Source organism: Nycticebus coucang, chromosome 4 (assembly GCF_027406575.1).
Source record: "Nycticebus coucang isolate mNycCou1 chromosome 4, mNycCou1.pri, whole genome shotgun sequence".
NCBI classification, from domain to species: Eukaryota; Metazoa; Chordata; class Mammalia; order Primates; family Lorisidae; genus Nycticebus; species Nycticebus coucang.
In genome coordinates this window covers 35343844-35371379 of record NC_069783.1, presented here as the reverse complement: position 1 = coordinate 35371379, position 27536 = coordinate 35343844, and the positions used below count along the sequence as shown (strand labels likewise).

General features: G+C 41.5%; 1 protein-coding gene and 1 pseudogene across 2 annotated transcripts; one reads left to right on the top strand and one right to left on the bottom strand.

Annotated features, from left to right (window-relative positions):
• Positions 1-22: 22 nt before the first annotated feature.
• Positions 23-26839, top strand: SULT6B1 (sulfotransferase family 6B member 1). Of its 2 annotated transcripts, XM_053589815.1 has the most exons (7): positions 23-221; positions 2126-2238; positions 7718-7807; positions 11897-12023; positions 17055-17149; positions 23810-23966; positions 26246-26839. In XM_053589815.1, the coding sequence occupies exons 1-7, from the start codon at positions 23-25 to the stop codon at positions 26374-26376; spliced, it is 912 nt and encodes a 303-aa protein (XP_053445790.1). In that variant the 3' UTR covers positions 26377-26839. The 2 variants fall into 2 exon arrangements, 1 of the variants encoding a protein (XP_053445790.1); XR_008379709.1 differs by lacking the exons at positions 23-221; positions 2126-2238; positions 7718-7807; positions 11897-12023; positions 17055-17149 and adding an exon at positions 20440-20661.
• On the bottom strand, positions 4235-4630 carry LOC128584697 (60S ribosomal protein L27-like; annotated as a pseudogene).
• Positions 26840-27536: the final 697 nt, after the last annotated feature.

The following is a 27536-nucleotide window of genomic DNA, read 5'->3' as shown; positions in this document are numbered from 1 at the left end:
GGTTCATTAGCAGGGAGCCACCATGGCTGAAAAGTCCAAATTTATTGAGTTCATTGATGAAGCTTTAGAAAAGTCACAAGAAACCGCACTTTCTTCCTTATTTTTCACCTATCAGGGGATTCCTTACCCAGTCACCATGTGTACCTTCGAAACTTTCCAAGCCCTGGACACCTTTGAAGCCAGAGGCGACGACATTGTGCTCGCATCTTATCCAAAGTGTGGTAAATAACAAACCATTTCCCACAAGTGCCTTTCTCGTAGTGAGTGGAGGTGGGAGGGGCTGAGACAAAGGTGGGAAGAGAGCAGCTGGTCTCTGCTGGAAGCTGGCAGGACAGCAGAAAAGGCGGGTCGTAAACTTGGTAACTGGGACTGCTAGATTTTAAAACTCCAGTGTCTAGGGGAAGAAATCGGTATGAAAGGCCAGGATGGAGGCTGGATGGTGGAAGGGGACGGATGGTGAGTGGGGCTAGAACTCGGGGAGAGTCGGAGGACCAGGGCACAGGGTGAGGAGAACCACCCTCTCCATATTGGTCGGCATCAAGCACTGACTGTAGCAGAGGTTTCCATCTTAATTTTGTACTAAAGTCAAGAACATGTCCACTCTTTCAATGTCCATGTAATAGATTACTTTTCAGGACCAAACATTAGTCTTCCAGTTTCTCTCATTATTTTTACAAAATTTTCATCCGTGGAGGACAAGACATGAAGAATCTAAGTCGTTTTACTTTACCTCACCTACTTTTGAGTCTTTCCATTATTGTTCGTTTTTTTCTTTTTTTTAGACAGAGTTTTACTTTGTCACCCTCGGTAGAGTGCTATGGCGTCCTAGCTCACAGCAACCTCAAACTCTTGGCTCAAGCGGTTCTCTTGCCTCAGCCTTCCAAGTAGCTGGGACTACAGGCACCCACCAGAACGTCTACCTATTTTTAGAGATGGGGTCCCGCTCTTGCTCAGGCTGGTCTCCATCCTGTGAGCTCAGGGCAATCCACTGCCTTGGCCTCCGAGAGGGCTAGGATTATAGGTACTGGCCACTGCGCCAGCCTTCCACTGTTGTTTATGAAAGCCAACCTCGTTTAATATTTTTTCTTAACTTTTATTTTTGTTGTTGTTGTTGTTTGTTTGTCTGTTTATAGAGACAGAGTTTCACTTTATTGTCCTCCGTAGAGTGCTGTGGCGTCACACAGCTCACAGCAACCTCCAACTCCTGGGCTTAGGCGATGCTCCTGCCTCAGCCTCCCGAGCAGCTGGGACTACAGGCGCCCCACAACGCCCGGCTATTTTTTTGTTGCAGTTTGGCCGGGGCTGGGTTTGAACCCGCCACCCTCAGTATATGGGGCCGGCGCCCTGCTCACTGAGCCACAGGCGCTGCCCTGTTTGTTTGTTTTTAAGACAGAGTCTCACTATGTCGCCCTTGGTAGAGTGCTATGGCATCACAGCTCACAGCAGCCTCCAACCCTTGGGCTTAAGTGATTCTCTTGCCTCAGCCTCCTGAGTAGCTGGGACTAGGACGCGTGCCACAACGCCCGGCTATTTTTTTTGTTGCAGTTTGGCCGGGGCTGGGTTTAAACCCACCACCATCCGTCTATGGGGCTGGCGCCCTGCTCACTGAGCTACAGGTGCTGCCTGTAGCAATTTTTTGTTGCAGTTGTCATTGTTGTTTAGCTGGCTGGGGCTGGGTTCGAACCTGCCGCCCTTGGTGTATGTGGCTGGCACCGTAACCACTGTGCTACAGGCGCCGAGCCTGTTATTGGGTTTTTGTAAAATCAAAATTATATACTCTGACAGAAAATATTTATTAATTTAAGGTAAAATAATATGAGACATAATAAACAGCCACTTCTGTAATATAGCACTGTTCTATAAGGAACATATTCTAGATTCAAAAACAAACATTGTCTCTACTATAGACAACTGACAAATAAGTTGAATTTTGTACTAATATAAGTAAATGCTGTTTGCACCATATTTTCTCTCCATACCCCAGGTTATTTCAATGCAGAAAACTAAGTGTACACATCAGGGAATGCTTATAGATTTTAATTGTCATCATATGTATCATAAAATAACTTCCCTTTGTGATATCAAGACTCCATAATGAACTTTTATTCTCTGATTTTTCTTATAGGTTCAAATTGGATTCTCCACATCGTCAGTGAATTAGTATTTGCTGTTTCTAAAAAAAAGTATGAATATCCAGAATTCCCAGTTCTTGAATGTGGGGACTCAGAAAAATATCAGGTTAGTACAAACAGACTTTAACCTTACAGCAAATTATCCTAGAAAGATTTCTTCCATTTTGAAGATTCTTTAGTTTTAAGTTCAGAAACTATAATACTAATTCTGTAATTGCTGCAATTTATTATGCGTTCACCATATCCTCAGCACTTTTCAGGTATTCTTTTGTGGCAAAATCACTTTACTATCCTTTTACAAAAGATAAAAAACTGTTGAAACTTGCCCAAGGCCAAGGAGTGAATAAATGATAAAGGTAAGAATTGAACCCAAGCTTCTTCATTTGGAATCTTAGTGACTACACTGTGTGCCAGACTTTTTTTCTTTTTTAAAGTAGAGGGAAAGGTAAGTTGAGAAGCCTCAGGAAATGAACTGAAACCAAAAAGTCTCACCTCTGAAGACACGGACATGGGCTGGATGGGAGCAGGGACCCCCAGTCTTTTCCTAGTAAGACATCACTTCTTTTTTTTTGCAGTTTTTGGCCGGGACTGAGCCTGAACCCACCACCTCTGGCATATGGGGCTGGCGCCCTACTCCTTTTAGGCACAGGCGCCACCAAGACATCACTTTTGATTGTCCAGTCTCGTATTACTCGTGTGTGTGTGTGTGTATGTGTGTGTGTGTGTGCGCGAGTATGTGTGTGTGTATCTGTGTATATCTGTGTGTATGTGTGTGTATGTGTGCGTGTATGTGTGTATGTATGTGTGTGTGTGTATGTATATATGTGTGTGTGTGCGTGTGTGTGTGTATGTATATATGTGTGTGTATGTGTGTGTGTATATATGTGTGTGCGTGTGTGTATGTGTGTGTATATATGTGTGTGTATGTGTGTATCTGTGTGTGTGTGTGTGTATGTATGTGTGTGTGTATGTGTATGAGATGGGAAAGGATCGAGTCCCGCACCCTACTTGTCATGTCATCACTGCTCACCTCCCCAGTGTAACCTACTGCGACCTGAGCGTGAGACGGGATGCTGTGCTCCCTGGCCAGGGAAGATGAGCGAGGGGTGGGAAGAGACCTGCCCTGGGACTTCAGTGCTTAGACAGGACAAGGGCGGGGAGAACCAGCCCCTCCGTCCTCCTAAACCCCTTAGAATGCAGCTGGGAAGGGAAGGCTGTTTTTAGGGGGAACCACATTCTCAGCAAAATTCTCAGACGTGTGCACCACCAAGACTCCCCACAGACAGACAGAACCCAGTTGCTAAAAATAGAGCCACTGGATTGGGACATAAAGAACAGCGTCTGGAAAGTGCCTGAAACACTGGGAATGATGACAAATACAAACTTGGAATTTGGGTGGAAGGGAGCCTATTGCTATGGATTGGGCCAAAGTAACAGAAAAACACATTGTAAATGAGGTAGGTGTTTGGGCACTCCAAGGGTGAGGGATCAGGAGGTAAATGCTGGATCCTGACTCTGGTTGGCTCTGAAATGACCTCTAATAAAACTGTAAAATAACGTAAACCATTTACACCTAGGGAATTTCCCGTGACGTTGCTTACTGATACAGCAAAGAATTTTTTTATTCCTGATCAAGTTTTGCCATGACAGGACTCAATCCTGAGCTTATGCACCCAATATCCTTGGAACCTCTCTTTCTTCTCATGGAACACCTGTCCCTAGGTCAAGGTTCTTTCTATTTCACCAACTGCTTTGGCATGAATGTAAAGCAAAGCATTGCTTCTGTATTCAGGTCCCTGTATTCTAAATCTCAGCTCTAATTATGTAAGTTGTACTTCCGGTAAAGGGAATATTCAGCTTTAGTAAAAAGATTCAGATGATTTTTAAAGCCAACAAGGTCTTCTGGAACCATGTAAGTTAACTTCAAAATGATGTATAATGTAAGACACAGGGTCCCAGTTCCAGGGTTTCTAGTAAATGCTCTAACCAAGTCTAGGACTTTGAGTTTTGATATCCAAGAATTATCAGAAATGTTTATTTTTTTCTTCAGGCATTTAAAAAGACATTTAAAAATATTTTTTAATGACTGAAACATAAAACACCTAAAACCGCAGCTTCTGGAAGAACCACTTATTCTTGCCCATCTTGTACTCTCTTCAAACTTGACCTTGGCTTCCCATAGGGCCTTGTGTTTAAGAGCAGGGTCTCTGAAGACATCTTTGTTGATGACAGTTTTATCCCAGGGGGTGAACACAAAGTACTTTGTGGGCATGAGGTGATTGTAGTTATAAACTTTTACAAAAGAAACTTGATCTTTGATCACTTGTTCATCTTCTTCTTGCCCATGGCAGCTGTCACTTTGCAGGGATAGCAGTCAATTCCAGCCACCAGAGTATGGTTGGAGTAGTGATCCAAGGCGCCACTATCAAATTTCTTCATGATGATGGATTTGCATCCAGTGTAGGGTCCAGGACCAGCACCACTTTCCTAGGTTTCATGAATGTGCCCTTGTCCAAGGCAACCAAGCCCCAGACCCCCAGAACATGGATTGGAAGACTCAGCCTGAGATTCCACTCACCAACCTTAAAAGATTTTTTGTATTTTAATTGTAATTTTGTCATGTATACATATTTAGGAGTAAAGATACTTTTTCTTTTTTTCTCTCTTTTCTTTTCTTTCTTTCTTTTTTCTTTTTTTTTTTTCAGACAGATTCTCACTATGTCACCCTCAGTAGAGTGCTATGGCATCACAGCTCACAGCAACCTCAGACTTTAGGGCTTAAGTGATTCTCTTGCCTCAGCCTCCTAGAAGCTGGGACTACAGGTGCCCACCCCAACGCCTGGCTATTTTTTTTTGTTGTTCTTGTTATTGTTGTTTTTAGCAGGCCCTGGCCGGGTTTGAACCCACCAGCCCCAGTGCATGTGGCTGGCACCCTAACTTTTGTGCCCAGGAATTCCACAAAGACCACACTGCCAAACAAGCCAAATTTACAGCAGAGTTCTTTTATTGAAGAGCTGGCCAGTGACTGCCTCAGTGTCCCAACATGGGGTTTCTGAGAGCAGCCCCAAGTGCTTAAGGGGTTGGGTTTTTAAGGTTTAGTCTGCATCCTGGTCGGCACGCAGGCTGTCTGGGTACATCCAGGTGGGGTAGCAAGCAAGCATTGTACAGAAGCAGAATTTTGCAGTTAGTTAGCCATACATCATACATCTTTGTTTTAATATTTTCCCCCATACATCTCAGTTTCCGTATTCTCCCCCTGGCAGTGTTTAAAAATCAGTCTGGGAGGGCGGCGCCTGGCTCAAAGGAGTAGGGCGCCAGCCCCGTATGCCAGAGGTGGTGGGTTCAAATCAGCCCCAGCCAAAAACCGAAAGAAAAAAAAAATCAGTCTGGGAACAGTTGGTACCTCCCGGTTTGTTTCCCAGGGAGTTAGCCAAGCAAGAAACTGGGAATAAACTAGAAGAAAGAAATCAATTAGTACTTTCTCATTTATCTTGGGGGCAAACTAAACTTATTTCATTTCTTTTTCTTAAAGCTTGCAGTCCAGAAATTTGCCAGGAATTAACCCATTATAGCCCAGGCCTAAAACTAACCATTGAGCTACGGGCGCCAAACCTTCTCTTTTCTTTAAGAGGGTCTTGCTCAGCTCAGGCTGTAGTGTAATGGCCTGATCATAGCTCACTGTAACCTTGCATTCTTGGGCTTAAGACATCTTCACTGCCTCAGCCTTCCTCGTAGCTGGGACTACAAGTGCCTGCCTTCATACCCAGCTAATTTTTTTTTTAATTTTTGTAGTGACAAAGGTTTCTCTATGTTGCCCAGGCTCTTGAACGTCTGTTCTGAAGTGATCCTCCATGCCTCAGCCTCCTAAAAAGCTGGATTACAGGTGTGAACCACCACACCCAGCCAAAGATAACTTCTTTATGATGCACCATTTATTTTTAAATGGAAATCAGTGAGCTGAGCTGTACTGAATAGTTATTCACTTTGCAAAAAACTCTTCTAGAATACTTATTTTTCCTTAAGCAAGACATAGTCTTGACATTGCTTCCAGTTTGGTTATATTACACCTTTTAATGAACATATTATATTTGTCTTGTTTTATTACAGTAGGCTTCTATTTTCCCCTTGGATATTTTTCTAATCTTTTTAGTAACTTTAACCATTTCTCACATGTCTGTATGTGATTTTTGGCCATGCAGTTTAATGGAAACAGCACCCCAGAACTTAATCCGAAAATTACCACCTGTGCAACTTTGCACAAAGCACCTAAAACCTCGAAGCTAGTTCTTAATCTCTAAAATGAGGGTTACAATATCTACCTTAGAGGATTGCTGTAAAGGAATACAAAATTACTTCAAATGCTAAAAAGTACAATTTGATGCTATATCAGGTATTGTCACAACTAGTCACTGCTTGAGCCTGTATCATTGATTTAAATTATTATTTTTTTAATTTTAAAATCTTATTTTTTTCCCCTCTTCCTTAAGTTGGAATCTCCACCAAGTTTTTACAGAGCAATTGGCTGTTAACATCACTGTGTCACTTGCAGTGAGTGGGTATGTAGCAGGTGCGACCAAGCAGTGAGTGACCCCTAAAAATGTGGAACTGAAAATTTGAAGCCATTAAGATCTGATTTTAAGTTAAAACCCTTAACTCTGGCAAATGGAATGGATAACTTCATTTTCAAAATTATTAATAGAAATAGGTGACAAAAATGAATCAATCACCTATAGTCCTCATACTGAAAAGAATTTCTCTCATGAAATATTTCTCGGACATTTAAGAGACTCCGTGGACTTCCAAATTATGTTGGAAGATTTGATTGCATAGAGTTTTACTTAAACAAAAGAAAGATCTAGATGTTCAAAATGGATTTGCAGAGATTAAGACTTAAATATTTCTGTCAATATTTCTGTTCTCTGAAAAGAGAACCTATATTCAGGTTCTCTTCCTGAATATAGAAGAGAACCAAATTAAGTGAAAGAGTGGATTGCAGATTTTGAGCTGTCTTGAACAAAATGGATTTGATATGATTGTAGGTAAAGGTAAATTTTTTAAAAACAACAAAGAAGATTGGGAATTGGTAATCAGGCTGCAACAAGGAAGTTTAAGAAGATTTTAATTGGTGTATTTATCATTCTTCATTCCTCATCCCCATAATGTAAGAAAATAGAAATAAAGAAAGAAAAGTTGGAGAGGCTGGGTGTGGTGGCTCACGCCTGTAATCCTAGCACTCTGGGAGGCCAAGGCAGGAGGATTGCTTGTACTCAGAAGTTCGAGACCAGCCTGAGCTAGAGCAAAACTCTGTCTCTAAAAAATAGACAGCATTGTGGCAGACACCTGTAGTCCCAGCTACTCAGGATGCTGAGGCAAGAGAATCGCTTGAGCCCAAGAGTTTGAGGTTGCTGTGAGTATGACACCACAGCACTCTACAAAGGGCAACAAAGTGAGACTCTACCTCAAAAAAGAATTGGAGGACGAGAAGATACAGTGATAGTGCTTAAAAGTAACATTTAGATACCAAACTTAGGAGTGACTCGCTATACACACCCACAGAGTTTCATCTTTTTGTGTATGTTTTTAAGAGAATGAAAAAGTTTCCATCGCCAAGGCTTTTGACAACTCACCTCCATTATGACAAATTACCTGGGTCTATCTTCAAGAATAAAGCCAAGGTGAGTGCCCTTTCCTACTGATACTTCAATTTGAAATTTTTATGTGTAGATATTGGCTCTTTGATGTATATAATGAGTTTTCTCCTCATCATAGGATTGTAATAAGTAAAGTATGAGATTTAGTATTTCTTTTGTTGTTGTTTCTTTCTTTGTAGGTTTATAGTCGCGTTCATTCCAAGTCCCTTTTGAGATATAAAGCACAGGCATAGAATAAATATTATGTAAATATATAAAGCATATAATCTCTTTTCCAGTGAGTGAATTTCAGAATCCCATTGGAATAGTTAGAGTGTTTAACAAAAGAATACAACCTAGTAAAATGACCAAAATTTGTTCCTTTGGTTCTTTCTGGTGAGTGCTATTTACCAGACATCTAAAAACTACTTTATTTTTGAATTTCACGTACAATGAAAAACTTCATGTCACACATACGCAACTGTCGGCACTTTGGCTACTTTCATCGTTTGTGTGAAAACCTTGTTTCCTTAACCAGTATTGACACATTTGTTGTAATCACTAGTTTTTACCCCGTCCTTTTTGCTTCCTGTCAAGGGGGGGGGTCCCCTCCATTTTTTTGTCTCAGCTGAAAAGGATTGGAATTAATTAAAATTGAGATTTAAACCCTTGAATGGTGAAGTAACAGCAAAGAGAGGCAAAGGCAGAAGACGGTTAAGATACGTACAATGGCTACAGGTCGGAGGGGAAGTGAAGGAGCAGGAAAGAGTGAGAGGAAGACATGGGAAGGTCAGTGAGCAGCCTGTGGCCCAGGGCCAGAATCCCAGGAGCTTAGAACTGGAAAATGCCTTAAAGGTTGTCGGCGCTAATTCCCACTGGGTGTTTAAAGTCTACTAAGTTGGTGTCTGGATCTTGATTGAGCACCTCCAGTTTGACAGGACTCCTGTAGCCCCCAAGCCAGCTTGGTTCGAACAGCTCTGTTGAACAGTTTTTCCTTATATTCAGAATCTATAAAGTAGGAAACATCACTTTAACACATACCTACCCCCATTTAATGCAGTTAACATAATCACAAATCCAGGTGACTCCTTTTCTCCTTAATGCTTCTGTAAGAAACAGCTGAAGTAATTTGGAAAGCAGTTAGATTTGGGGGCGTGTAGGCTTTTGAACCACGTTTCACAAGAATACAAGGGCAAGAAAAGGGCAACAGAGAAATAAGAGGGTGATGCTGGCAATTGGCCCACACTCCAGGCAAGGGGCTCTCACAATTTTAATTTATGTCTTTATAAACTTAAAAATTGTGGTAGTATTCAAACATTCTACTAAGTGGTAGCTGAACCCTGAAATGTAAAACTCTTGTAAGGCCAGACAGAATTGGTTTGGGCTTGCTCACTAGCCACCTTCTCCTCTTCTTTCAGCACCAATTGGTGCGGCTGGAACTGGCTATGTTCACAGGGATGTCCTGCTTAGGTAACTGCTGAGGGCACCTTGCCACCTTCATTTCCCCTGAGCATCAAGGTGTTCAGGACCTTGTGCTGTGTGGATCTCCCAGGTAGCTCACCTGCTGGATAAGGGCCGCGAGCAAGGTAAGGGAAGACACTGCAGGCCTGCTCACAGCCTCCCTGAGCTGAATGAAGATGTGGTACCCCTGCCCTCAGAACCTAAGTTACTCTCTGCAAGACTCAGGACACTTGCACTACACCCGCAAACGACAAGAATCTATCAGATTTGGATTGGGGGCAGGAGTGAATTTTAGATCTGAGCATAAGACAAGTCTGAGGCCCATGCTTCTCTATTTAATTTTAACCTGCTAGCCTTAATTCATTTTTTTAGATAAACAAGGTATTTTGAGATCCAGATTCCCTCCCAGCTTCATGTTATCTACAAATTTGATAAATATAGCTTTTATATCTTTTTTGGGGGGAGGAGATAAAGTTTTACTCTACTTCCCCAGGCTAAAGTGTGGTGGCATCAGCCTAGTTCACAGCAACCTCTGACTCCTGAGTTCAAGTGATTCTCCTGCCTCAGCCTCCAAAGTAGCTGGGACTACAGGCACTGCCATGATGCCCAGCTAATTTTTTCTATTTTTAGTAGAGCCGGGCCTCAATCTTGTTCAAACTGGCCTTGAACTCCTGAGCTCAAGCAATCTACCTGCCTCAGCCTTCCAGAGAACTAGGATTATAGGTATGAGCCACTGCACCCGGCCCGGCTTTTATATCTTCACCTAAATCAATCATTAACATGTTAACTATGGCCCATCCAGGATAGTGAAAAGGCTTATTAAAAATCTCCATCAGGCTTGGCACCTGTAGCACAGTGGTCATGGTGCCAGCCACATACACCAACGCTGGCAGGTTTGAACCCAGCCTGGGCCAGATAAACCATTATGACAACTGCAACAAAAAAATAGCCAGACGTTGTGGCAGGCGTCTGTAGTCCCAGCTACTTGGGAGGCTGAGGCAAGAGAATCGCTTAAGCCCAAGAGTTTGAGGTTGCTGTGAGTTGTGATGCCACAGCACTCTACTGAGGGTGACATAGTGAGACTCTGTCTCAAAAAAAATAATAAAGAAATAAAAACCTTCATGCAGGTTTACATCAATTGATTATTTAGCCTCCTTTGCACATGGTTACCTAGTTTTACCTGCCTAGTTGCCCTTATTTCTGGCTTACATTCTTCCTTTTATGTGCAGAAGAAATCATAAGCTACTCCATCTACTCATCTTGTTCAAAGAATCCAGATGTTAGCAGCAACTTGCTCTGAGAGGACCGGGGTTGCCCCCTGCTGGTTACTGCTTCCTCTTTTATGTGGTCCTAAATCTTGTTTTTCTCCCAAATGGAGGTCAGAATCTGTACTTTGCAAAACATCTTCCCCTGTTCTGAAAGTGAGATGACTTCTACCTGTCTCTAGTCCTCTGACCTCTTGTGAATTATCTCCGGTTCCCCCGTTTTCTTGAACATGCTCAATGCTGTGTCCTCCATTTCCTCAGGGTTTTTTTTTGACAGTCTCACTCGGTTGTCCCAGGCTAGAGTACTGTGGAGTCATATCTCCCAGCAGCCTCAAACTCTTGGGTTCGCTCCATGGTCCTGCCTCAGCCTCCTGAGCAGCTGGAATCATACTTTCCTGCCATCCCACTCAGCTAATTTTTCTATTTTTTGTAGAGACGGGGAGTTGGGGTGGGTGTCTCATTCTTTCTCAGGCTGGTCTTGAATTTCCCAGAGCACTAGGATTAGTTCTTGAAATGGAAAGCACCGGGCCAGAACACCCTAAATCACTTGGAGTGGCCATATGGTGTCCTGCAGTGTTTTGGTTCTCTTGAATTTCACTTTTCACACTTTTTATCCAAAGAAACACTTCCCTCATCAGAGAAAACAGATACAATATAGGAATTCAGAGGTTCTGCTTTATCTAAATAACCACAATCATCATACCTCAGGCCCAGAGAGTGGGCCTTGCCATTCTTATAATATTCTCCCACCAATTCTAAGTATTATTTTTGTTTTTCTTAACATTATTTTGCAATTGTAGTTTTATTTCTGGGTTAAGCTTTCAGATCCTACTCTTGTGACTGTTCTATGAGCTTGCTCTTTTTACTTTTTACATCTTCTACGCATGCCTTTTTATTGTCTAAATTCATTAGCAAAGGTCCTTTGCTAATCAAACTTCTTTTCTTTCTTCCTTCTTGCTCCCCTCTCCCTAGACTTCTCCAATGGACACTTTCTGTTCCTTTCTTTCTTTCTTTATTTAAGACAGAGCCTCACTCTGTTGCCCTGGGTAGAGTGCTATGGCATCATAGCTCACAGCAACCTCAAACTCTTGGGCCTAAGTGATCCTCTTGCTTCAGCCTCTTGAACCCCTGGGGCTGTTTTTGGAGAGGAGGGAAAGGGTCTCACTCTTGCTCAGGCTGGTCTGGAACTCCTGAGCTCAACCAATCCACCGGCCTCAGCCTCCTGGAGTGCTAGGATTATAGGTGTGAGCCACCACACCCGGCCCTCTAGAGGTTCCTTGGTTTATTACTGTCATTCTTTCTGTATTAACACAATTATGTAATATTCAGATGGGCACAATGATATTGCCCACTTTTTCAAAATTCAAAACAGAGACATAAATAAATGAACTAAATTTTTGCTCCATAGATATTGGTGATATTTCGAAATCCTAAAGATACAGCAGTGTCTTTTTTCCATTTCCACAACGATGTCCCTGATATTCCAAGCTACAGCTGTTGGGATGAATTCTTCAGACAGTTCATGAAAGGACAAGGTATGGCTGGTGGTAAAAGAATTCTCCTTACTTCAACACATGACCACATAAATATGAAAATTCAAATTGTTTTAGGGTATGGAAAGAATTAAAATTTAGGCAGGTGTAGGGACAAAAACGTGGCATTAGAGTGAAGTTTTATAGCATCCTTAGTTTTGCGCATCAAACAATTAAAATGCATTACTGTTTTTGAATAGAATTTGGACAATTCATATGATGACTATGATGAGTATTGAGTCATAGAACAAACATGGGCAAAGAGGCCTTTAACCAACAGTCATGCAGGAAAGCATTTTAGTAAATTTCTTGTAAGTTATTGTACAACACAATGATAAACACCAAGAAAAAATGACACTAAGACATTTATTGGTCATAAAGAAAATAAGTTTTTTTCAGATCATGTTAATGTTTTACCTCTGTTTATTGATAACTACAATTTTCTAAGTGTCTCCTGCTGCCCCAGGTACTAGAGTAGGTGTTTATGCATGATTTCATAACAAACTGTAAGACGGTATTAGTCCCACTCTACAGAGGAGGAAACTCATCAAAACAGTGAAAACACTGGCCAAAGTTCCCACTGCTGGTAAGTGGTGGTGACTCCACTTGATGGGGATAGCAGCCAGAGACCAGTCAATGCCTCTTTTTGTGAGTGGCTCTTTGAGTCTTTCTTGTGTAGTAGAGGGAAGAATTATGCCAGATGACCCTAGAGAAGAAGCTGTGGTCAGTTCACACTAAGAGGACGACTTTGTTAAACAATTTATTCACTTTTTCTTATCTTTAAAGTGTACGACATAATGCTTTGCCATATACATAATGCAATGATCAATATAATTGAGCGACATGTCACGTCCATCATGTCACATAGTTACTGTTTTGAGTGGTAAGAGCATCTACAATCTGTTCTCTTAACAAGTTTTCAGTAGCCAATACACCTGTGTAGGCCTCAAGCTGTAGATTAGATCTCTCGATGTATTCATACCTGAATGATTCTTAACTACATAACTGCAAGTTTGTACCCTCTAACCTACATCTCTTCATTTTTTCCCCTTCCCCAACCCTGGTCACCACCATCCTACTCTCTGTTTCTCTGTTTTTGACTTTTTATTTATTTTTTTTTTTTTGTAGAGACAGAGTCTCACTTTATGGCCCTCGGTAGAGTGCCGTGGCCTCACACAGCTCACAGCAACCTCCAACTCCTGGGCTTAAGCGATTCTCTTGCCTCAGCCTCCCGAGTAGCTGGGACTACAGGCGCCCGCCACAACGCCCAGCTATTTTTTGGTTGCAGTTTGGCCGGGGCCGGGTTTGAACCCGTCACCCTCGGTATATGGGGCCGGTGCCTTACTGACTGAGCCACAGGCGCCACCCTGTTTTTGACTTTTTAAAGATCATGCGGTAGTTTTCTTTTTGTGTCTGGCTTATTTAGTTAGCATAACATTGTCCAGATTCATCCATGTTGTTACAAATGATGTTGAGAAACTTGCCATCAGTAATCTTTGTTCACTCTATGCATCCTTTTAGCCTAATTATTTAATTATTTATCTATATTGGCAAAGATAATGTGTCACGGTAATAACTTGAATAGACTTTCTGCCTTGCAAGCATCTCACATTCAACTTATGAAGATAGCAGAACGTACTGGAAAACATATAGGATTTGGAATGAGGAGGCCTAGATTAAGCTTTATCACATTACTATCCATTAATAATTAATATTTGAGGGTGGTGCCTGTAGCTCAGTGAGTAGGGCGCCGGCCACATACACTGAGGCTGGCGGGTTTGAACCCGACCCAGGCCAGCTGAAACAACAATGACAACTGCAACAAAAAAATAGCCGGGCATTGTGGCGGGTGCCTAGAGTCCCAGCTACTTGGGAGGCTGAGGCAAGAGAATCACTTAAGCCCAAGAGTTTGAGGTTGCTATGAGCTGTGACGTCATGGCACTCTACCAAGGGTGACATGGTGAGACTCTGTCTCAAGTTAAAAAAAAAATTAATATTTGACAAAATACAATAGCTGCCACTGACTGAGTTGTTACTACATGCAAGGAACCACAGCTTTTCCTATCATACATTGTCTACTTTTAATTCTCACAAGACTTCTAGAAGGATAACTATTATTCTCATTCTCTTAAGAAAGAAATAGAGGAATTGAAAGGTCACACAGCCATGAAGTAGCAGATATAGAACTTAAACTCAGGTTCAAATCATTTACTGCCTGTGTGATTTTAAGCAAGAACTCTGTTCTCTCTGAACTTTGGTTTCTGTACCTGCAAAGTGGAGATAAATATTCAGCCTGTGGGCGGTAAGACAATATAGCATTTCTGTTGGCAGCACTGCCTCTGATGACAGACTGATTATGAATGATGGCTTCCAGAAGGTCTGGTCTTAAAGCAGTTGCTTAGCCTCTCTGGGTTTTTATTTTCCTTTCCACAAAAAAGGGCATAAAAATTGTACTTATGACATTAGGTTGCTCTAAAAGTTGAAGGATGAAAAAGTATGTGTATCATTAATAATGTATGTGAAGAGCAGAAAACCTGACCACAGTGGCCTAAACAGGTTGAGTGCAGCAGCTCAGGGCTGTTGGGCCAGCACCTCCGATATTCCTTGGCCTCTTCTTCACGGTTTTTTGCAACACACCTTCCAGGTGGCGACTGTCCCTTCCTTCATCACCTGCAGGTCGTGAAAGAGGAGGCAGGACAGCACCAGCTGGCTATGTTTCTTAGCTCAGGACAGCAATAGTTTTACTGAAACTGTTTCAGCAGACGTTTGTTTGTCTCACTGGGCAGAACCATGTCATGTGGCCCATCACAGCTCTAAGAGAGGCAGAAAATCAGCAAACGGAATTCTCGGCAATTCCAAGATTGGTTTGGACACAAACAATCAGAGTTTGATTAGCAGCAAAGAAAGGGATATTGGGCAGGCAATTTACAGTATTTGCTACAATAAATAAAACACATAGAAACTACCTGGCTCAAAGCAAGGGCTTCACGCTAATGATAATAATTATGATGTTATTATTAATAAGAGTAATGATAAGTAATAATCACTAACATTTATTGCATCCTATAAATCAAGCACTTTTTTTTTGCAGTTTTTAGCCGGGGCTGGGTTTGAACCTGTCACCTCCGGTATATGGGGCCGGCGCCCTACTCCTTTGAACCACAGGCAGTGCCCAAATCAACCACTTTTTTAAGCCTTTTACATGTATTAATTGATTTAAACCCAATGATACCCCATTTTACAGATGAGGAACCTAAGGTACAGAGGGTTTTAGGCAGTTGCTTGAAGTCTCACAGCTAGTAAACAGCACAGCTCATCAATGTCTAGATCTGCACTGGCCAATCTGATAGCCACTAGCCACATGTGGTAACTGAGCACTTGTAATGTGACTAGTGCAACTAAATTTTTAATTTCTTAAAATGCTTTTTTTTTTTTTGTAGAGACAAAGTCTCACTTTATCGCCCTCGGTAGAGTGCCGTGGTGTCACACAGCTCTCGCAACCTCCAACTCCTGGGCTTACGTGATTCTCTTGCCTCAGCCTCCCGAGTAGCTGGGACTACAGGCGCCCGCCACAATGCCCAGCTATTTTTTTGTTGCAGTTTGGCCAGGGCCGGGTTTGAACCCGCCACCCTTGATACAGGGGGTCAGCACTCTACCCACTGACCCACAGGTGCCACCAATTTCTTAAAATTTTAATTAAAGATGGTCCTCAATTCAGTTATTGTAAAACTTTCAAGTAAGCTTATAATAAGCTGGAGTGTGAATATATTTTTTTCAGCTGTAAGTTTTATGAAAACTAAATACACATCAAATATTTTATTCTTTTCTGGAGACATAGTCTTGCTCTGTTGCCCAGGCTAGAGTACGGTGGTGTCAGACGATCCCCCTGCCTCAGCCTCCTGAGTAACTGGGATTAGAGGTGCACACTATTGCACCCAGCTATTTTTTTCAATTTTTTCAGTAGAGACGAGGTCTCACTCTTGCTCAGGCTGATCTCAAACTTCTAAACTCAAGCAATCCTCCTGTCTCGGCCTACCAGAGTGCTAGGATTATAGGTGTGAGCCCCTGCACCTGGCCAATGGCCAACATGAAGTATTTTCAATAAACATTTAGCATCCAAACTGAAATTTTCTGTATATGTAAAATATCTGCTGACTTTTAAAGACTTAGACTATAAAAAATAACGTGTAATGTTTTATTAATCATTTTTTGTTGATTAGATGTTTAAACGATATTTTTTGATATGTTGGGTTAAATAAAACATTAAATTTCACCTATTTCTTTTTGCTTTTGTAAATTACATATATAGCTTGCACTGCATTTGTATTGGGCAATGCTGGTATTTTTGGCATAATCTCTGTCAGCTTTCATGTTTATTTCACTATTTCTGAATTATTTTATTCACCTTTATATTCATGAATTTCTTATAGTTTCTTTTCTTTCTTTTCTTTGTCTCTCTCTTTCTTTCTTTATCTCTCTCTTTCTTTCTTTCCTTTCTTTCTTTTTTTTGAAACAGAGTCTCACTATGTCCCCCTGGGTAGAGTACTGTAGTGTCATAGCTCACAGCAACCTCAAACTCTTGGGCTTAAGCGATTCTCTTGCCTCAGCCTCCCAAGTAGCTGGGACTACAGGTGCACACCATAATGCCCGGCTATTTTTTGTTGTAATTGTCATTGTTGTTTGACAGGCCCGGGCTGCGTTCAAACCTGTATGTGGCCGGTGCCCTAGCCGCTGAGCTGTAGGTGTCAAGCCAAATTTCTTATACTTTCTATCAAATCAATTTTACAACTTGCTTAATTATGTTACTTATGAAAAATGTTCAAGAAGATAAGAAAATGGATAGAAATTGAATAGTGGGTCTGGTTTATACCTACTCTTTGGGGCCAGGGATTTATAATAACTTGTATGCATGCTTTACTGAGTATATACACATATGTAGAGTTTATATTTTAGAGAATAAATTAACCACCTATCATAATAACCTCAGTTACTGAAAATTCCTTAAGAAGTTTTTTTCCCCCTTTGTGTTTTTAGTTTCTTGGGGCAGCTATTTTGATTTTGCAACTAATTGGAATAAACATCTTGATGATGAAAATGTTAAGGTCTTATTATATGAAGACCTGAAAGAGGTAAGACTGATTATTGATGTTCCAGAACAAGATTTATTATTATTGATATTTGAGAATAAGATTTATTATTATTGATATTTGAGAACAACAACACTTATAATGTCTGGTTGTATGAACACATGTGGTATGAGTGAAAAAAACATTTTAAGGCAGGCCATGGTGACTCAGGCTTGTAATCCTAGCACTTTGGGAAGCCAAGGCAGTTGGAAAATTGCTTGTGGTCAGGAGTTTAAGACCAGCCTAGTCAATAGTGACACCCCTCTCTCTACCAAAAAATTTTTAAATCACCTAGATGTGGTATGCTCTTATAGTCCCAGCTACTTCACAGGCTGAGACAGGAGGATTGCTTGAGCTCAGGGATTTGAAGTTGCTGTGAGCTATGACAACACAACTGTACTCTAGCCTGGGTGACAGAGCAAAACCCTATTGCAAAGAAAAAAAAAAATTCCAGGTATATGTGTGTTATAACACTAGAAAAAATATTAAACCTTACATAAATCCTGAGGTTGTTTATTTAACAGAAATAAAATAATGCTTAGCAACTCATTACTAATAGTGACTGTTTTATTTTCCCTTTATGACGACTGGTTCAAATTAGTAATGAACAAAACATTGAAGTTGCACTGAGCTCTGATGACACCACTGCACTTTAGCCCAAGGGCAACAGAGTGAGACAAGATGCTGTCTCAAAATAATAATAATAATAATAACAATTATTATTGTTACTTAAAAAAAGAAAAAGGAAAAAATTGGTAGATCTCATTGATTTAATTGAACATACATGATGAATCTATTTTTTTCAGTTAACATTATTTTTAAGAAATTGTTTATTAACGTAACAAACATCTAGGGAGTGATCACTCAGCATTGTTTTAGGCCTTGGTGATACATCAATGAACAAACCAGACAATGTTCCCTGTCCTGGAGAGGCTTATGGGGGAGACAGAATGATAAATAAATAAAATATAATAAAATTTAAAATATACAAGGTATATGAGAAAAAGAAACAGCATCTCTGGTTAAGGAAAATTGGAAATGCCACGGTGGGCGGGGGATTAGAGTGCTGGACAAATCCCAGTGTGAGATATGGTGGTTTGGTGAGACCTCCTTGAACAGATGTGAGCTGAGTAGAGATGTAAAGGAGGTGAGGGAGTGAGCCCTGTTGGTAACTTGGGGAAGAGCATTCCAGGTGGAGGGAATAAACTGGGACAAAGACCATGGGACAGGGATGGTCCTGGTGTGATTAAGGGATGGCAGGGAGGCAGATGTGTCTGGGCCTGTAGGAATGAGCCAGGAGAGAACAGCCAGTGAAGACAGGGTTGAGCAGGTTGGATGGGGGACGAGGAATGGTGTGGCAGGCCACTCTGACTTTCACCCCGGAAAGCCACTGTAGGATTTGAGCAGAGGGGTGATTGGAGCTTCTGACAGGATTATTCTGGCTGATGTGTGAGAATGAGCTGGGACAAAGAGAAGGTAGGGAGGCCAGTGAGGGGGCCACTGCAATAGTGCAGGCAAGGGGAGGTGAGATGATGGCTCAGACCAGGAAGGGGCAGTGCAGACGGTAAGTGGTTGAATTCTGGATATGTGTTGAAGGAAGAGCCATCAGGATTTGCTGCTGCATTGGATGCAGGGGAGGGTGTTGAGAGAAAGACAGAGTCAAATAAGGTTCAAATGTCATTGGCCTGACCAACTGAGAAGGCTGAGCTGCCGTCAGCTGAGTAGGAGATGGCAACAGAGCAAGCAGGCTTGTGGGGAAAGCTGGGGTTGTGTTTTGAACACTAAGTTGGAGATGCTCATACATCCTCATAATGGAGAGGCCAAGTAGGCAGTATCTGTAAAAGTCTTGAATGCAGAGAGACTTCCGGGCTGTAGGTAAAATTTGGCACATGCATCACCGTTAAAGCCATGGTAGACACCATGGCAATCAGACCTCTGAGTCACAGAAGCAGGTCCCTTGGTGGCAGTTGGAGAATCACAGCTAACACCACCCCCATCCCAAGGGGACTTGACAATGTCCAGCAAGAGGTGTGGCACCAAACAGCAGGAAGATAAGGAACCCACTCCCAAAGTGGTGATGGCGAGAGCCAAGCCTCCCAAAGACCAAAGGGCCGAGCACCATCTGGAAATAATCCAGTGCAGATCTCAGAGGTATCCTGCTATTTTGGCTTCTATTAATTGAGAAGTTGAGTGAGATCAGCGCAATGACCACAAGTTTTTGGACAACCTTGTGCAAGCAAAAATAGAGGATGCTGTGCAAGGTTTGTTGTTAATATTGAAGAAAGATGAAATAAGCTATGTGGACTTTTAGCATCAGAAATGTGTATTTTACTGAAATGCAATTGAAAGAAGAAACCATTGAGGAGAAAAAAAATCATGAGAGAGAAAACCTAAGTATTAAAAGAGAAGTAAGAAAAAGAGAGAAAGGATTTTGTGGCTGAAATGCTAGACCAGCAATTCAGGGAATGCTGCAAGGAGATCCATGTTGAATTGTTTTGTTTCCATCAGAAGAAAGTGCGAGGAGCAGAAAGCACAGGTAACATTCAATGAGGAGATGAAGAGGCAAAAGCTGTTGGAAAAGGAGATGTTTGCAAGACTCTGGAAGAAAGAAAAATTCCTTCCTCTTCTTGGGAAGAGCTGGTGGAGAACCCTCGCCTGGGGCTGAGTGCCCAGATCACCAGCATCCAGGCACAGAGGCCGGTGGTGCAGCGTTGAAGGGAGGAGAGGTGCGCCTTGGAAAATGACCTTGCACAGGTTAAACCTGAGGATGAACAGAGTAAGTTAAAGAAACAGAAAGCAAAACAGGAAATTAGGACTGTTTTGCAGAAATCCCTATGATAGAAGAGAAAGCAGATTCAGCAGGAATACAAAGAAGAACAGGATTTGAAGCGTGTGCCCAGGGCCCTTCCAGTCTCACAGGAAGAGGCAGATAAAAGAAGCCAAGAAGAGAAGCTATGATAAGAGAACAGAATATGTAAATATTTGGCACAGAGATGTGAGGAAGGAAAAGGTCAGGAGAAAAAAATGGACAGAATATTAGAGGAAGAGAATGGGAAGCAGTGAGCTGAGAAGGGGGAGGAGCCGAGACCTGAAAAGGAGGCAAGGCACCAACTTGCAGATGACGTCATGTGTACAAGAAAACTTCAGGAAAAGTTGCAGCACAAAGCTAAAGAACAGGAAGATCTTGCCGTGGAACAGGAAGAACTTGCCGTGGAACAGGAAGAACTTGCCGTGGAACAGGAAGATCTTGCCGTGGAACAGGAACACATAAATGATGATCATAAAGAGCTTAACTGTGAAGAGAAGGAGAATTTTGCAAGACTTCAGGTTTTAGCCCGGGAGTACAGGAAGCAACTTCAGATACAGACAGCCTACCAGCCCCAGGCCCGGGAAGCAGAGGAGGAAGAGAAATGCTGAGAGTTTGAAGCAGGGATAGCAGCAAATAAGATTTGCCTGGACAAGATCCAGCAGATCCTCTCTACCCGTCAAGTGCTGCCCCAGAACATTCATCCCAGGTGGGAAGCATGCCCTAACGAGCTTCCACTTGAGCGTAAAGATATCTTTGCTTGGTCTTCTAGTATTTTTAACCACAGTATGCTTATATGTTCCTTTTTTTTTTTTTTTTTTTGTAGAGACAGAGTCTCACTTTATGGCCCTCAGTAGAGTGCCGTGGCCTCACACAGCTCACAGCAACCTCCAACTCCTGGGCTTAAGCGATTCTCTTGCCTCAGCCTCCCGAGTAGCTGGGACTACAGGTGCCCGCCACAGCGCCCAGCTATTTTTTGGTTGCAGTTTGGCCGGGGCCGGGTTTGAACCCGCCACCCTCGGGTATATGGGGCCGGCGCCTTACCGACTGAGCCATGTTCCTTTTAACTTATGGGTAAACTGTTCTTGGAGTTTGTATAATTAGTTGTACATAATTTTCTTCCTTCAAATAAACTTGTTCCATTTTTGGGTTTCATAGACCTACAAATCAAAAAAGAAGAAAACAAAAGAAAACAAAAAACCATGGTACACAACCATGTATGTATAATCTAGGTTTATATGAGATAGGGAAGAGGCTTCTAAGAACTGAGCCCGAAAGCCTTCCAAGGGAAAGAGTTTGGGAAAAAGAGAATGAATCAGCCCGGAGACTGAGAAGAGTGGCTAGTGAGGTAGGAGGGAAGCCAGAGCTCTGGAGCTCCATTGAAGAAAGTAAGTTGAAGAGAAAGGAATGTGTCAAATGCTCCTTAACATAAGCAAGTCTTTCACACCAGTCTCCCAGGACGTTCTTATCACAAAAAAGCAGGATTTAATCTACCCTTTCTGTTTATAGGATGCATACTAATTTAGCCTTTTCTCCCTCTATTTATTTTTTCTTTCTCCTTTTTTTTTTTTTTTGAGAAAGAATCTCACTGTGTTGCCCAGCCTAGAGTGCCATGGCATCAGTCTTTCATATAGCAACCTCAAACTCTTGGGCTCAAGAGATCCTCTTGTCTCAGCCTCTCAAGTAGCTGGGACTATAGGTGCCTGCCACCATGCCTGGCTAATTTTAGTAAAGATGGGTCTTGCTTTTTCTCAGACTGGTCTTGAACAACTCCTGAGCTCACCTGACCCTCCTGCCTTGGCCTCCAGAGTGCTAGGATTACAGATGTGAGCCACTATGCCTGGCTTTCCTCTGCTTTAGAATAAAGTTTCTGAACCTTATGCTCCATGGAATACCATTATTACCCTGAATGTTAACGATTCTTTCTTGGGTATTGGGGAGGAGGTTGTTTATTCAAATAGATTTAGGAACTTATATATGTGTGTGTGTGTGTGTGTGTGTCTGTGTAAATAGATAGATAGACTATTCTTTTGTCTTTTGATAATTCACATTGTGTATTGGTCTCTAAAGACTCTAAGAAGTCCTAAAATTAAAAAAAAAATTCTCACCTTCATCTAACCCAAAGGATTCTAAGATTATTTAACCTCAACCCTTCCCTCTCTTTTTTTCCCATGAAACATCTATAACCATCTTAGGTACACTAGAGTTTCATAGAATATAGTTTAAGAAATTGTTATAAGGCTGGGTGCAGTGGTTTATGACTGTAATCCTAGCACTCTGGGAGGTTGAGGTCAGTGGATTGCTTGAGCTCAGGAGTTCAAGACGGGCCTAAGCAAGATTGAGACTCCATCTCTACTAAAAATAGAAAAACTAGACAGGTGTTGTGATAGGCACCTATAGTTCCAGCTGCTAGTGAGGCTGAGGCAAGAGGATTGACTAAGCCCAACAGTTTGAGGTTGCTGTAAGCTATGATGCCACAGCACTCTACTGAAGAGTGACAAAGTGACACTCTGTCTCAAAAAAAAAAAAGAAACTTTTTTGTTTTGTTTTGTTTGTTTTTTGAGACAGAGTTTCACTATGTTGCCTTTGGTAGAGTGCCATGGTGTCACAGCTCACAGCAGCCTCAGCCTCCCAAGAAGCTGAGACAACAGGTGCCCGCCACAATGCACGGCTATTTTTTAATTGTTATTGTAGTTGTCGCTGTTGTTTGTCAGGTCTGGGCCGGTTCGAACCTGCCAGTCCTGGTGTGTGGCCAGCGCCCTAACCTCTGAGCTACAGTGCCGAGCCAAAAAAAGAAACTGTTAGAGATGATTTATGAATCTGTTGGTCAGGCGGAGTATTGGGTAGTTCATGATTTGCAAGGATAGTTAAACAAGATAAATTTCAAGATTCCTTCAAGTGTTTATGATTCCAAAATTAGACTTTCTTGGTGAAATTAAATATTAGCTACACATAGGATTCGGAAGAAAACAATTTTTTTTTTTTTTTTGAGACAGAGTCTCACTTTGTTACTCCTGGTTGATTGCCGTGGCGTCATAGCTCACAGCAACCTCAGACTCTTGAGCTCAAGCGATTCTCTTGCCTCAGCCTCCCGAGTAACTGGGACTACAGGCACCCGCCACAACGCCCAGCTATTTTTTGGTTGTAGTTGTCATTGCTATTTAGCAGGCCGAGGCCAGGCTCGAACCTGCCAGCCTCGGTGCATGTGGCTGGCGCCCTACTCACTGAGCTATGGGTGCAGAGCCAGAAAATCATTTTTTGAATAAGCACATATAAATACATAAATTTCCCCAGCTGATGTAGACTGATACTTTTTATTTTTAATTTTTACTAAAAAAATTTTTTTTAACAGACAGGGTCTCTATCTGTTGCCCACACTGGTACAAATCATAGCTTATTATAACATCAAACTCCTGGCCTCAAGCGATCCTCTCACCTCAACCTCTCAAAATGCTGGGGTTATGGGCATGAGCCACAGTGCACAGCCAAGACTTTTAAATATAATTTTACTTTTTAATATAATGAATATCCTAGATAAAATTTTATCTTAAGTAAGTTTTATCCTAGATAAAATTCTAACTTACTAATTAATGCTGCCTTATTTATGTCCTAAAAAGTATTATCTGGCAGTTCAACAAGAGTCATAAATTGGAACTACAAAGTATAATTAATACAAAGTATCTTGGGAGAGAGGTCTCAAATATTTATGTAGGAAAACAAAGTACTGTAAGTTTAAAGACAAAGGTAAGCAGATGAACTATAAAATTAGGCTTAATAGTTTTACTTTAAAAAGCCTATTTTTACTCAGGGCACAATTTTCATAGAAAAAAGTTTATCCTTTAAAATTTTGTTTTCAGAATCTCACCGCTGAAATAAAACAAATTGCTGAATTCTTAGGATTCTCTCTAACTGAAGAACAAATTGGAACTATCTCTGCCAAGAGCACCTTCCAAGCAATGAGAGCAAAATCTCAGGACACACACGGTGCGGTCGGCCCCTTCCTGTTCCGCAAGGGTAGGTTTGCATTGGTTTCTGGGATATCACATCCCTAAAGTCAGTTTGGGAACAGCTTTGCACACAACAGGCAACCCAAATAACAGTATCTTAAATACACAGGGTTTTATTTTTCTCTCTGTCAATAAGAAGTCTGGACATAGGCAGCCCAGAGCTCCACACTATGGCTTAGAGTACTAAGTTCCTGCTACTTTTCTGCTTGTCACCTTGTGATGACAAGATGGCACCTGGAACTCAACTGTTATGTTCGAGTTCCGAGTTGCAGGTAGGAAAAAGGGAGTAAGTAAGGGACATGCATATAAACTGACCCCCTTTAAAGAGCTTTCCTGGAAGCCCCGCTCAGCGACATTTTGCTCTCTTCCCTGCAGTGGTGGCTGTGAAATGTGACTCTTTTTTTTTTTAAAGCTGGGCACATACTGCCCAATTCAAATCAGGGTTTTCTTAAGAAGGAAGAAGGAGAAAATGAATATTGGGTAGGCAACTAGCTGTCTCTGACCCAGATGATTTTTTATTAAATTTCATTAAGGTATTCTAAATTCTTATGGACATTTATGATAATAAAACTTTATGATTGCCAGTTTATTTTTTCCTACATATATAATGAAAGTAGAGTGAGATTTAGAGGTTGCACATATAACAATAAGGTCAGCAGAAGGTAATGTCAGGCATCAGTCACATGATAGATGCCTGATACTAGCTGCTGCCATCTCTGTCACCCAGGCTGGAGTGCAATGGTGTCATCATAGTTCATTGCAGCCTGGAACTGCTGGGCTCAATCAGTCTTCCCACCTCAGCCTCCCAAGTAGCTGGGACTGCAGGTGCACACTGCCACACCTGGAAATTTTTTCTATTTTTTGTAGAGATGGTGTCTTGCTCTTGCTCAGGCTGGTCTCAAAGTCCTGGCCTCAAACAATCCTCCCTCCTCAGGACTACATGGGCACTCACTATTATGCCCAGCTAATTAAAAAAAGAAATTTTTTTTTGAGACAGGGTCTTGTTATGTTGCCCACACTGCTACCTTTACTTTTAAAAGCAAGCAATAAAAACATGTACTAATCTCAGGCAAAAAATACATTTTTTTAAAAAAAAATTTAATATCTGAACTCTTAATCCAAGCCTGGTATAAAATGTTAATTTTTCAAAGGGGATTTAAAGTATTTAAATCATCATTCTCAAAAATGGAATTTTTCTCATCTCAAACAGTGACTAGAAGCTCTGTGACAACAGCTCAGTTGTTAGGGGGCTGGAACCCGGCCCAGGCCAGCTAAACAACAATGACAACTGCAACAAAAAAATAGCCGGGCGTTGTGGTAGGCGCCTGTAGTCCCAGCTACTTGGGAGGCTAAGGCAAGAGAATCGCTTGAGCCCAAGAGTTTGAGGTTGCTGTGAGCTGTGACACAATAGCACTCTACCGAGGGCTACAATAGTGAAACTCTGTCTCAAAAAAAAAAAAAAAAAAGCAACCAGAATTTAAGCTCCAGGTGTTGAGAGAGGATGTGAGTGAGGTGTCCCCACTTGCCCAGTGATGTAAAGAAAGCACATCACGGGAGGCGCCTGTGGCTCAGTGAGTAGGGCGCCAGCCCCATATACTGAGAATGGTGGGTTCAGACCCGGCCGTGGCCAAACTGCAACAAAAAATAGCCGGGTGTTGTGGCAGGTGACTGTGGTCCCAGCTACTTGGGAGGCTGAGGCAAGAGAATCACCTAAGCCCAAGAGTTAGAGGTTGCTGTGAGCTGTGATGGCACAGCACTCTACTGAGGGTGGCAAAGTGAAACTTTGTCTCTAAAAAAAGAAAAAGAAAGTACATCACCTGCCACACCACAGATGGGAGAGCCCTGATGGATATTGTTAATTTTACAAGGGAAATTTTATGAGTTTTAAGAGAGTATAATTTTTTATGTCTCTACTTTCACATTTCAAATGAAACATTGCACTGAAAATGGAAACATCAAGAGAAAATATTTTTTTATTTTATTTTATTTTTTTTGTAGAGACAGAGTCTCACTCCATCGCCCTTGGTTGAGTGTCGTGACATCACAGCTCACAGCAACCTCTAGCTCCTGGGCCAAGGCGGTTCTCTTGCCTCGGCCTCCCCAGTAGCTGGGACCACAGGCGCCCGCCACAACGCCCAGCTATTTTTTTGTTGCAGTTTGGCTGGGGCCGGTTTGAACCCGCCACCCTTGGTATATGGGGTCAGTGACATACTCACTGAGCCACAGGCTCCGCCTGAGAAAATATTCTAATGGATATATGGATCTACTATTCTTTGTCTGTTGCAGGTGAAGTTGGTGATTGGAAAAATTTGTTCAGTGAAACTCAGAACCAGGAAATGGATGAAAAATTCAAAAAGAGCTTAGCAGGCACTTCCCTAGGAGCAAAGTTGAAGTATGAATCATATTGCCTGGGTTGATTCTGTCAATTTAGGAGGCCTAGATTTTTTTATTTCCCTTAATAAAAAAATTACATTTAAATAATCGAATGAACATTCAATCAAAGAATCAAATGATAATGATAATAAGATAACATTTAAATCTAAATAGTACAGATGTATTAATAATGATAACATCTGAAATTTTTGAGCACAAATATGTCTGTTCACTTTTTGAGGAAAGGACAATTTAGCTGCCCCCAAAGTATGTAAATGTGTCACTTTGTAGTTTTTACTTCTTTCACGATCTGGGTTCACATAAGAGCATAAGCAGTTACTATCAAGAAACACCTCCATCTGTGTATGAGCATGGATGAGACAGGCCTCCAAATGACATATATCCTCCTGTAGTTTCCTTATAATAACTCCTTTCTCATGCTGGATCAAAGCACTTGTGGTGGCTATCTCAAACTTACTGTTGGGGGAAATTTAAGTCCAATTCTGCTCTGACATAAGATGAATAAATTCCATTCTAATTTAAGAAAAATGCATTGCTCATCTACTCTATGTATGTGTATGCCATTGCATAAGGCTCCACTCCTAAGGGACTTTATATTTCAATGTTAAACAAAAGAGACTGTGTTATTCTACCATAAAGGCTTTTCTGCCACAGAGCCCCAAGTAGTCATACGGAACTAAAAAGAGAAGATAGAGAATGTTCTAGAAAGAATCTCATTCTATCTACCTGACACCTCCCAACTTCTTAATAATTCTCACTATTTATACTGTACCTAGCTAGTTTCACTCCAAAACTAAGGTATGTACAATTAAGAATGGAATGATTCACAGAAATATGAAATAAGATTTCTTTGAGAAAGGTTATAGGACTGCTATTTCTGGAAGTATGGTAGATTAGATAAACTAACAACCCTCTCCTTGAAAAACCAAGAAATGCTTGATGAAAATTCTTAAAAATTATTATAGATGCACAGTTCAGCTCCCAATAAAGTAAAAAAAGTCATCAATACCCAAAACCTAAGAAGGAACTGAGAACTGATTCTCACAGCAAGTAAGAATCAGGTGACATTAAGCTGCCACTGAGGGATTTGTAGATAACAAAGAGGAGGGGAAATAGAATAGAATGAGGGGTTGGGGAGTGACAACAGGGTGAGTGAGAGTAGTGACTGCAACTTAAATAGTAT

Bases quoted from the DNA above. Each gene is read 5' to 3' on its own strand.
- SULT6B1 (XM_053589815.1), top strand. From the start codon at position 23: ATGGCTGAAAAGTCCAAATTTATTGAGTTCATTGATGAAGCTTTAGAA. The intron at 17,150-23,809 runs GTAAGACTGATT...TTTTGTTTTCAG, and splicing joins TATATGAAGACCTGAAAGAG to AATCTCACCGCTGAAATAAA. The intron at 23,967-26,245 runs GTAGGTTTGCAT...TGTCTGTTGCAG, and splicing joins CCCCTTCCTGTTCCGCAAGG to GTGAAGTTGGTGATTGGAAA.